The sequence below is a fragment of the Channa argus genome, chromosome 20, assembly GCF_033026475.1.
Source record: "Channa argus isolate prfri chromosome 20, Channa argus male v1.0, whole genome shotgun sequence".
Lineage (NCBI taxonomy): Eukaryota > Metazoa > Chordata > Actinopteri > Anabantiformes > Channidae > Channa > Channa argus.
The window spans coordinates 16,604,104-16,616,192 of record NC_090216.1 but is presented as its reverse complement, the minus strand read 5'-3'; the positions used below and the strand labels follow the sequence as shown (position 1 = coordinate 16,616,192).

The following is a 12,089-nucleotide window of genomic DNA, read 5'->3' as shown; positions in this document are numbered from 1 at the left end:
CTGTTTGTTTTTTGAAAGTTTTCATCCTGACCTATTCAGACTCAGCCATTTTTTTTTTAATGAGGGGGAACTTATTGTACTTGAACTTGAATACATTATGGTGCAGATAACAGTGGGTTTTACAGGTTTTGAATACAAAAAAAGTTTGGCTTTGCTAAATTTGGACAAGGCCAATTAGTAATAGTTGCACACATGTTTGAAACTCTCTCTGGAACAGTATCTGGTGATATCCACCAATTTTGATATGTTAGAATGTAGATAATTAATTTTCAGGTCTGCTCATTGTACTATTTTTAGAAAAATAGCTTAACTTATCTGTTCCTGAGCTCCAAGGTGGCCAGTTATTTTTATTGGCATTTGAAACATCTAACAGACTGGAAAAATCGATTTATTGCCAGAGCAATGTAATCATTTAGCCAGAACTGAACTGCCTCAGTTACACTACATGTTCCTTATGTCTTCAGTGTAGGGTCCCTGTTGTCCATATATCATTCATATTCCACAGACTTAGCTCAGTTTTGTCTAATGCAACACTCTCTCATTATTGGACACAATCCACCATTTCCATTTTATTTTGAAAAGCTCAGGACAGAACTCAGGAGTATATTCTGATGCATAACAGAGAAAATTATGTGATTTGTTTGTGTGTGTTTAAAGGCCTAAATGAACTAAATTAAACACACTGTGACATGAATTCCTCTAAGATGTCTATCCAGAGATGCTTAGGTATTTGATTTATTTTGTCTAGAGCCTGGTGGATCTAAATGAGATGCTCAAACTTTTTAGCACTAAGGTGACATCGTATTTAGCTCTGCTGATGTTTGGTTATATCAGTAGCTTACACAGACGACCCATGCTGCTCATTATTTTTAATTAGCCCCACCTTCTCTGCCTTTTATTGCAAACTTTTGCAGATTCCACTGTGTGTCAACAACTGTTTGCTCCCCCTAAAACTTTCAGCGCCACCACTTTTAAACTACTTTTAGTTTTGAGTGTCAGAGTTTTTGTTTCCTCCTTAATGATCCCACTCTCCATACTGACTGATCTTTTTAATTGCATCCCTTTGGACTCGCTAAACTTTCTGTACATCCTCCAGTGTGCGACATCATCCTGTGCTGTCTTCCAGATGCAATCATCGTTACCCAGCTGATCCTACTTGAGCTTCCTTCTGGTCACAGACTCCTTCCAGCCTGCATCTATTATTCAACACTTCTGTTCAATACTGTAGTGTATGTAGCTACCACAGCGCACCACAGTCTCCCCCAGTATGTTTTGGAATTGCATCGATATTGAATGATTCTCCAGCACTTGATTTATTTTCCGTGCCAAGGTAAAGGACCAATGCAGGGATCAGTGTGGCTTTTGTTAGGGAGGAAGTAAAGGTTGGAGGTTTGGGTGGTGGATGAGCACTGAGACAACAGATACAATTACAGTCCAACAATTAAAGGAGAGCTCCTGTACGTCCATAGAGCTAAAGGACTCACCAGAGACAGAAAAATAAAGGACATTTGGTCAGAATCAAAGCTAAGATTTCCTGACTAATAATGGCTTAAGTGCCAATAAGCGTGAAATCTCCCCTGATCCTCCTGTGCTCAGATCCACGAGGCTGAAGACTTCATTATAAACACTCTATTTAGCCCTCAACAATAACACTAGATTGCTTAAATAATCTCTTTTTTGGAGATTTTCTCAGAATTGGCACAGCTGCACCAGATTCACCCAAAAACCTTATACAAGTCTTTTCATAGCATCTTATTCTTGAGGACAAGTAGACTGACTTCATCCATCCATCCATCTGCACACAAGCTGTTCACTATCCAGATGATGATGTCCACAGATTATTAGTCTAAACATTGGGGCGAATGTGAGTCTGAGATATATTGTGTATGAAATTGTCTGTGTTTTGTATCTGTTTTTAAAGCTTTGATCTGACTGCCTGATACACTTTGTAACTCTAGCCTCTTGTGGCTGCTTTTGATGAACATGAAAGCAAGAAGTTAAAAATCTGGGTTTAGAGGTTGTTGTTTGCGCTGCGCTCACTTTATGACATCGTCCGTGGGGGAGGGCTTCTGACCCACAATGCAGTTGGGTCAGCGGGATGAATGAGCAAGTGGGGACTAATGCGATAAGAGACAGACAGGTCATTTGTCCTTGCACCCTGTGTGCGTACTTTTCCACACATTCACAGATGAAAAGCACTATTTTCCTTTTGGTTTGCAGGCACACACACACACACTCTCACACACACACACACACACACACACACACACACACACACATATGGATGATAAACTGTCTGTCTAACATTGTTAACCAGGCTGGATGCAGGGTGCTGACTGTGGATGCAGCAGTAACCTCCATTATATGTAAGTGTGTGTTGGTGTGTACACCCGCAACCAGCATAATTGTGTCGTTCGGTGTGTGCGTGTGTGTGTGCATTGAAGCAGTATCAGCCTAATCCGTGTTTAGTCTCATCATTGATTGGTGTCACATAGCTCGAGCTGGCGTTTAGGCTAACCACATTAGGAATGCCCACTTCGACCCTGTGGTCAATAAAATTCATCCACCATGCATCAAGACACATTCACTAACCCTAAATGCCAGATGCTTCATCCTCCTCTTTGTCTGCCTCCCATTCTCTAATCAGCTGCTTTTGTTCCCTCATTTTTCTTTAAAGAGCTTATCCAGTGCCCTTGCTAAAAATTTTCGAACACCTTGCAAACAGATCTTTGGTCAACAGGGTGAGATGGGAGCAATGATCGATAAGAAGGTCAGTGGAGCTTGAGTAAAACATGTTTGTCCTTTAGTTATTACTGCATGCTGTTTTTTTCCTTTCTCTGTTATATTCCTTAATTGCTGCCCACATGGTTTGAGCGAGCATCAATGTTGGTGATCCTTCTGAACTGCGTGACACTGGGCATGTTTCATCCCTGTGAGGACATCGACTGTGACTCAAAGAGGTGCAGGATTCTGCAGGTAAGGCTAATATTGCTGTAATTTATGATGAAATAAATGTGTCATCAGTCAAAAGTAAAAATGAATCCATATAGTCTGTATTGGATATTTGTGCATAATTCATCCACAACGCAGTAAAGGACACTCACTGGCCATTTAAGAGGTCCACCTGTACAATCTAAAACAATCCAACACAGCCATGAATTCTGCTTCAAGATTATAATTTATCAGTTTTTATGTTGAAATTGTCAGAAAATTAATTATTCTACCATATGCTTATTAAGTGGATAGTGAAATCATAATGGAGTGCAATATATTAAGAGGTAGATCTAAGTTTTGGCCACACTGTTTAAAATGAAGTGTGCAAAACATTAGTTTTACAATTAGGTAAGCAACTAACAACTTTGACTTCAATAATTAACTTTCGTACAGTTTCAACTTAAAAAAAAGAGAAATTATAACATTGTAAAAGTAGAATTAATGGCAGAGCACCTCTATTGGATTGCATTAAATTGTACAGGTATACCTAATAAATTGACCATTGGGTGTATAATGCAGGTATAATGCATTATGTTGTTTCAGCAATAAGCAGTCTAATGAAATAGTTATAATAATTCTGTGCATTGGTAAAGGAGTTGCTGTCACATACTCTTATAGATGAAGAAATATAAACCATGAAGTAGACTTGGAACAGGAGATATATTCAATTCTATTTTTTTTTTCAATTCAACTTTATTTATAAAGCGCCAGTTCACAACAAAGTAATCTCAAGGCACTTTACAGAATAAAGTCAAGACTATAAAGATATTTAGAGAGAAACCAACAATTCCCCCTGGAGCAAGCCATTGGCAAAAGTGGAGAGGAAAAACTCCCTTTAACAGAAGTAACCTCCACAAGAACCAGGCTAAGAGTGGACAACCATCTGCCTTGACTGGTCGGGGTTAGTGGAAAGTGTTACAGTGGTGACAATTGTGGGGTGAGAGGAGAGGAGAGAGGGTCAAAAGGAAGAAAAGAGCTCAGTGCATTGGGGGGTGGGTCCCCCAGCAGTCTAAGCCTATAGCAGCATAACTATAACTAACTATAAGCTTTATTAAAGAGGAAGGTTTTAAGTTTAGAGTTAAAAGTAGAGAGGGTGTCTGCTTCCTGAAACTGAACTGGGAGCTGGTTCCACAGGAGAGGAGCTTGATAGCTAAATGCTCTGCCTCCAATTCTACCTTTGGAAATTCTGGGAACCACAAGTAGGCCTGTATTCTGAGATCGAAGTGGTCTACTGGGATGATATGGTGCTATGAGGTCTTCTATATATGATGGAGCCTGACCATTCAGAGCTTTATATGTAAGAAGCAGGGTTTTGAATTCTATTCTAAATTTAATGGGAAGCCAATGGAGAGAAACTAGTGAAGGTGAAATATGATCTCTCTTGCTAGTTCCAGTCAACAGTCTTGCTGCAGCATTTTGGATTAATTGCAGGCTCTTTAGGGAGTTACTGGGGCATCCTGAAAGTAGGGACTTACAGTAGTCCAACCTAGAAGTAACAAATGCATGGACCAGTTTTTCGGTATCACTTTGAGACAGGATGCTCCTAATTTTGGTAATGTTCTGTAGGTGGAAGAAGGATGTTCTTGAGATTTGTTTTATATGTGAGTTAAAGGACAAATCCTGGTCAGAAATAACTCCACGTTTTTTTGCAGAAGTCCTGGAGGCCAGACTTATGCCATCTATAGTAACAATATGGTTGGACATCATATTTCTGAGATTTTTGGGCCCAAATTTGAGTTTAAAAGTAAAAAAATATGGGACATCCAGGCCTTTATGTGTTGTAGGCTTGAAGCTTGATTAACTGATTATTTTCATCTGGTTCCATAGATACATATAGCTGGGTATCATCAGCATAGCAGTGGAAATATATGGAGTGTTTTCTAATAACGTTGTCTAAAGGAGACATATATAAAGTAAAAAGTATTGGTCCTAACACAGAGCCTTGTGGAACTCCATAGCTAGCCTTTGTGTGCATAGAGGATTCATCATTAACATGAACAAATCTATCAGATAGATAATATTTAAACCAACCTAGTGCAGTTCCTTTAACCTCAATTTCATGTTCCAGGCTCTGTAATAAAATGTTGTGATCAATGGTATCGAATGCAGAACTAAAATCTAACAGAACAAGTATAGAGACTAGTCCATTATCTGAGGCCATGAGAAGATCGTTGGTGACTTTTACCAGTGCTGTTTCTGTACTATGATAAACTCTAAATCCTGACTGAAAGTCTTCATACTAATTATTCCTATAAAGGTGATCACATAATTGTTTTGCAACTACTTTTTCAATTATTTTAGAAATAAAGGGGAGATTAGATATTGGTCTGTATTTGGCTAAAACACCTGGCTCAAGATGTGTTTGAACCTTATTAGACACGCTACAATTGGGGTTTGTAATGCCCTTTGAATGGGAAATAGCAGAAATACAACTTTCACGAGATTAATCTACCACGAATGTGCCTAGCCAGTGTAGTTCCTTCCCAGATGATGTTGTGACACAGATAAAGTTAAAACAGTTTTTTGCCCTCTTTTCTCTTTTTTTAATCTCCTTCACCATTTAAATAAATGTAATTCAGCAAGGATCAGGGTTGGAGGGTACCTGGACCCTGCATATTCAGAGTGGGGGTGCAGACTGGGGTCCAATCACAGTCTGGCAACTTTATAGGCATTTACTTATTTAGTAATTTTTTAAAGTAATATTAGCACTTTCAAGAGTATTTTTAGTTTCAAATCAGAGTCTACATAAGATATGTTAGTAGTCATTGTACATTACATGTAGTTCAGCTGTGAAAATTAAATTAAAAGTATAACATGTAACAAAATCTCCTAAGTGCTTATGGTGATTTGCCTGTTGATTGAATTGACCTTTTGAAAGCGTTTATTTATTTATCTCTGCTGATTTTTAATAAATCTGACAAGTGCAACCTGGTGAAAAACCTTTGAGTGGTACAATCAAGAAAAAAACAAATGCACATCACAGGCACAACTTTGAAACAAACACACACACACACACACACGGGAACTAGTAGATAACAAATGCAAAGTAATGGGCGTGTCACATTTTGTATAAAATACGGACCCAAGTGAAGAGAAACGGAGAGGGAGTAAACCAATAAAAAGGTATATTTAAGGAAAAACTCAAAAACCAACATAAAATCACTTGTAAGAGGAGGATGGAAATTGGGGAGGGTTGTGTCAGGAAGGGCATCTGGCGTAAAAACTGTGCCAAATCAACATGCAGACAATGATCCGCTGTGGTGACCCTGAACTCACGGGATAAGCCGAAAGGACAAAAAAAAAAAAAAGAGGAGGATACCAAAAAAGAACCAGGTTAGCGTCGGCCGACCAGAGAGGGGAACAGGATCAGAACCAGTGGCGGTGTCGACCTGCACAGAAACAGGATCAGAACCCGGACAAGCAGCAGGAATCCGGAATGGAAGAGGAGCAGGGGCCAGAGCAGGGGCTGGAACAGGAGAGCAAGCAGGTGCTCTGGGAACAGGTTCAGGCAGGGACTCAGGAGCAGACAGAAGGTTAGCAGGTTGCACTGGCTGGTGACTGACAGACCTGGAGTTAGGTACAGGAAAAGTGACTGGGCTGGGAACATCCACCTATAGAAGGCCACCTCTTGGGCAAAGTCTGGATCATGCTTCCAGAAGATGGCCAGCCTCTCAAGGAACTCTAGGTCTTCAAAAAAAATAGCTCCTTGGAGACATTAAAGTCCTTCCATGGAAAGGGCAGTGAGTCGACCTTAGGGACTGTCTGAGGCTCATGGTTACAGGTTAACTGAGAGGGCACCCGATATCTGACATATGTTCTGAGCGTTTGGTTTAACTCTACTTCTGCGGCCTTTGACGTAATTTGAGTCTATCTGCTGCTTAACAGAACCACGATCTGGGTTTTCCAACAAATGAGACTGATTATCAATCTGAGCTTCGATACCGAAGCCAAAACTAGATCACCTCATAGTGACCCCCTATCACGAGACTCAGGGCCAGATCCTACTGTCTTATTTTGTATCATGACGGACCCAAGTGAAGAGACAGTGTGAGAGAGCAAACTAATAAACAGGTTTATTTAAAGAAAAACTCAAGAACCAACATAAAAATCACTCTTAGGAGGATATGAAAAACACATGGCAGGTAACAAAATGAACAAAATGAACACCAGGGTAAATGACTAAGGAAACAAAAACAGAAACAGAACAAACCTCAGGTCGGGGCGATCATGACAGGGCGAGACATTAGGGTGAGGTGAAATCACAGTTTACAGGCAGACCATGAGATGGTACAAGCGTTATTCCAACCCAGCAGAACAGATGACAGACAGCAGGAGCGTTGAAACACGAAGATACATTGTAAACATTTCTAAAAACAAGGCATTTAATAGAGTCTCCCAGATGTACTGAAACCATATTTCCCTGCATATCTGCCCTTTGCAGCTCGCTCTGTTTGCATTACCTGTGATGGAAAATAAACATCAACAATGTGTGGAGGCGTTTCCATTCATTTAAGGATCCTTTAACCCAGCAAACACTAATGGAAGAGAATTGTTGTTCCTGTCAAACACAGCTGATAGGAAATAGTTTTTTTTCTGCATTGGATGAGGAAATCAAGACAAGTAGGTGGAGTGGAATACATGGGTGTTTTCTGGCATCGTTCATCTTGTGGAGCGAAGGGATAATGCGCTTGCAAAGTGGTTCCAAATAGAGTGAATCATGAAAAAGTCCTTCTTATGTTCTTGCCCACTGACTCAGTGATACTGAGGAGTTTCGTTCTAAAATGAGATATCTCCCATAAGAAAAGAGGAGAAGGGCAGATTAAGTGATGGGAAAGTAAAAAAGAGAAAGGGGAAGAGGAAATGGGGAAAAAGGAAAGGACGTTAAAGTGAGGAGAGGAGAAGAGCAAAAACTGGTAAGAGTGGAAAAGGGGAAAAAAATATGACCAAAGGAAATAACAAAAACAGAGCAAAAAGGGGGTAAAGTGAAAAAACAAAACAACAAAAGACAAAAAGGGAGAAAAGGAAAAGGAAAGGGAAATCAGAAATAAGGAAAATATAGATCAGGAGAGGGGCCATTAGGCAAGAGGGAAGAAAAAAGACAAGAAGAAGAAGGAAATGAAACGAAGATCTGAGAGGAGGAAATGGAAGAATGGGAGAGAAAAGGAAGGTAAAAGAAAAGGTGAATGACAATATACAAGTAAAAGTAATGAGAGGAAAGGACATTTTAAGGAAAGGAAATGAAAGAGAAGGGAAGAAAAGGAAAACAATAGAGAAGAAAGCAAAGAAAATTAGAGGATTAAGAAGAATGGAAAGGAGGTGAGCTTGGACAATAGTTTGTGCTTTAGTTTAAAAAAACAAAAAGAAGCTGGAGATGCAGAGTGGAGGTTTGGAGGCTGCTGTTGCTAGGGTCAACCTGCACCCATCCACTGCTTCCATCTCTCTACTCAAGGATATGAGATGTGATTTCATTCAGTGGCTCTGGTCTCTGAAACGCAGATGAATGTGCAGCCTAAAGGTTAAATGCTTTCTCATTAATTTCCCCCATTTCGATCTCACCACTTTGCTTTCTGCTTCGTCAGAATGACGGATCATCAAGGCACATGACCAGTCTGGAACAAACTGAATCTCCAGTTTTCTCACTCATCGTTTTCGCTCTTCACAGCCATGACAAGCTGTTGCCTCAGTCCCTCTTTACTTCTTAATCTTTTCTACTCCCTTAAGTAAAATCATTTCCTCAAATATGATTGAGTTTTACAGGACGGCACTGTACTTAATAACTTTGGAATTTTACTTAAGTGAAGAAACAAACATCACATTTTATATGTACTACTTTACTTAAATGGATATAAGTATGGCAACTTTGACATCCAAGAACAAATATCTAATCAAAGTCGTGTTACGTGTTATAATCACATTACTTTACACATTTCATAATTTACCACTTTTACCACGGGGTGACTGTGACGCAGGAAGGTCGTCCACCAATCTCACAGTCGTTGGTTCAATCCCTGGCTCCTCCGGTCACATTTCGAAGTGTCCTTGAGCAAGACACTGAACTCCAACTAAATTGCTTGCTGAGTGTTGGCCAGCTGCTTAGCAGCTCCCCCATCGGTGTGTGAGTATGTGTGTGTGATTGCAAGTGTGAATGGATGAATAGCAAGTCAGGAATCGCTTCTTCTTCTGCAGACAGTTACAGTGTTTGTTCCTCCTTCAGTGGTCCTTAAAAACAACCAAGGCCCTAAAATATTTCTGTTCCTATACAACTAAACTGCGAACGGGATTACGTTTTTATAACAAATGTAATGACTTAATAATTAACTATACTTTCTTTAAGACGAAAACGAAGCTGCCAGGAGGTGGTTGAGGTGGATGGCAGGTGTGCATGCATAGGACTGTTAAGCCAAAGACCTGGATTCGGTTCTTGACTCCTGTGTCTGGTTCGGTTCAGGCAAGAAAACCACTGATGTTAGAGTTCGAGAAAGTTCCTGGACTTGCATTACATTGTACTCCTGTATTACATCAGTTCTCGATCTTCCTCTGACCCTAACCAGCTGCTGTACCTGCCTTTGATTGACAAAAAATACATTGTCTTGAAATATTTTATTGATATGTTCAGTATCAACATATTTGCACTTCTTCATTTACATTGTCAACATATTCTGACAAGTCACAGTTCGCAGGAAACCTAATGTGGTTGAAATTAGGTATCTCAGGAACCTAATGTTTAGAGACTGAGTTGTTAGAAGACTTATTTGACATATTAGCACAGCTCAAAGTGAGCAGGTAAGCACATTCTGCTCATCAATTTACACTTAATAACCTCTAATGACATATTTTTTTAATTTTATAATGTATTAACTAATGAACAGACAAATCCACTTAACAGGAATTTTCAGTCGTACAGCTTTGTGTCTTCATGAGTGAGTCTCTACTGGCTTCTCAAACTTGGATTTGGTTTATTTCATTCTTTCTGGCAGATACTCTCAAGTTCTGTCAGTTTGGATCGGGAGTGTTTGTGATCTGCCATCTTTAGGTCTTTCCACAGATGTTTAATGGATTTTAAGTGTAGGCTGCTTGCTTCAGGTCAGTGTTCAGGTCACTCTTAGATCTCACACTGCGTTTATTGGAGATCTTTATTAATGCGTCCAACCTTTACTATCTCCCTCTCTGTCTCTGCTGCTGAGAAGCCCCCATAGCACATTACTGCCACCATTGTAGCTTCACTGTAGGGACTGTATTACCTGGTGATGAGCAGTGTCTGCTGTTCACCAAAAAAATAGAAAAAACAGTGGTTGGAGTTCTGCCCATAGGGCGATTTTGTATTATAGTTACTTCCTGTTCATGCTTCTTCGCATTACAGTCACCTTATCTGAAGACAGTCTGAAGACATGTAAAAAACAGATGGCAGTTTTGTTTAGTTTATTTTTATAAAAACTTGTTAATGCAGTTTTTCACACAACTATTTTATTTCAGGTGTTAAACGGACCTGAACAGACAAAATATAGAGAGAACACAGCAGAAAGCCCACAAGACAGAAAAATAAAGGGATCACTGATGATATAGCTGATGAATGGAGTCATTTCAAAGAAACGTGAAACTCCTGCTATAATGTAGCAGCTTTATTGTTAAGGACTTTTAAGGTCTTTTTACCCTGAAGAAGAGATTTCAATGAAATAGACCTGCACACCTAACCTTCCATTGTCCTGCCCGCAGCTACAGTACAAAGTGACGTCTGCGGCAAGCTAATAAAATCATTGCAAATACAATGGGAGCACTGGGCTACTGTAAGATACACGGAGAGAGGGAGAAAGACATAGAGACAGGGACTGGCAGGCCGAAGTAGCCATAGATTTAGATTCCTCGCTGAGATGGAGCCTCTGACATTTGTGTAGATCCAGAGTGCTGCTACAGCTACGTGGAACTAATATAGGAGCTTTCAGCCCCCCACCCTTCCCCCATTCTCTACTTCAGCTGGGTATGTGCCTGAGTGACTGAGAAACTTCCGATCTTTAGTTTGCATGTGTGTGTGTGTTTCTGTGTGCTATTACCCTGGCTGCTATGAATGGCCATGATTGAGCTGAAAAGTCTCTCTCACATTGTTATCTCCCTCCACCTGTGAGCACTGGATCTTAACTGAATGGCAGATTACAGTTAGTCTGCCCTATTGTCCTCACCACATGAGGAATACTTGGCTTTCATTGGCATGTATGGCTGTCTGAGTGGTTTTGTGTGTGTGTGTGTATGTGTGCGCGCAGAAAGCATCTGACCTCTGTGATGACAGTTTGCAGACTGGTGACAGGCAAAATTAGCATACATAGTGGCTAAGATTTCTTTTCGAGAGAAAGTGCAGGAAACTGTTTTCACAGGGACGGATGGCCCTTGCACCTAAACTTCACGTGTTTGAGAAGTACTAAAGTGGACTTTTTGGTTTGTTCGATCATTTTCTTGTGTGCACCTGTGAAACACTACTGCCATATTACAGTAAATGCAGCTCAGATGATATTATAACACTTTTTGAAGGACTGAGCCAAGTGCTCAAGAACATCGGCAAGAAACTCAATTGATCCTGAGATGAGGTCCATCAGGATGTGTTTGATTCCGCTCAGCATAAGACCTTAAATTCGATCTTAATGCCATACATTGATTTTGCTGTAATTATTTAGGGCAGCATGAACATTTGGAGTTTACAAGGGGGCTCTGTGCAGTCACAATGCAATCCTGTGTTCCTTACAACTAATCCGCAACTGCAAATTCATTTTGAGGAACTGTTACCAAAGTCAGTCTTCTGTTGACAGTCTGACATACTGTTGGTAATTAATGTGTATGGTGAGTTATAGATGGGTTTTCTCTTTCACAACAACGCAAGATGTGTGTGCATCTAGGGGCAAGAAAACAAGCAGATGATCTGGACATTATTAGTATTTAAAAAGAAATTGGATTGATAAATACCTTTAAAATGCTATTTAGAGGCAATTTCGACACAGCACACATCCTAAAGCCAACGTTGTTTAATTGCACGTCAACTTTGATATGTTAGATTCTCCATCCAAAACTGATCTGTTTCTCTATCGTTACCTATTAAAAAAATAAAACTG

General features: G+C 40.0%; 1 protein-coding gene across 1 annotated transcript in view; it reads left to right on the top strand.

The window, feature by feature from the left end:
• Positions 1 to 12,089, top strand: part of cacna1g (calcium channel, voltage-dependent, T type, alpha 1G subunit) — a 256,257-nt gene that overhangs the window by 79,214 nt on the left and 164,954 nt on the right. The window contains exon 3 of the mRNA XM_067487999.1: positions 2,867 to 2,976. Within this exon, the coding sequence (XP_067344100.1) occupies positions 2,867 to 2,976 (110 nt within the window). The remainder of the gene's footprint in view (positions 1 to 2,866; positions 2,977 to 12,089) is intronic.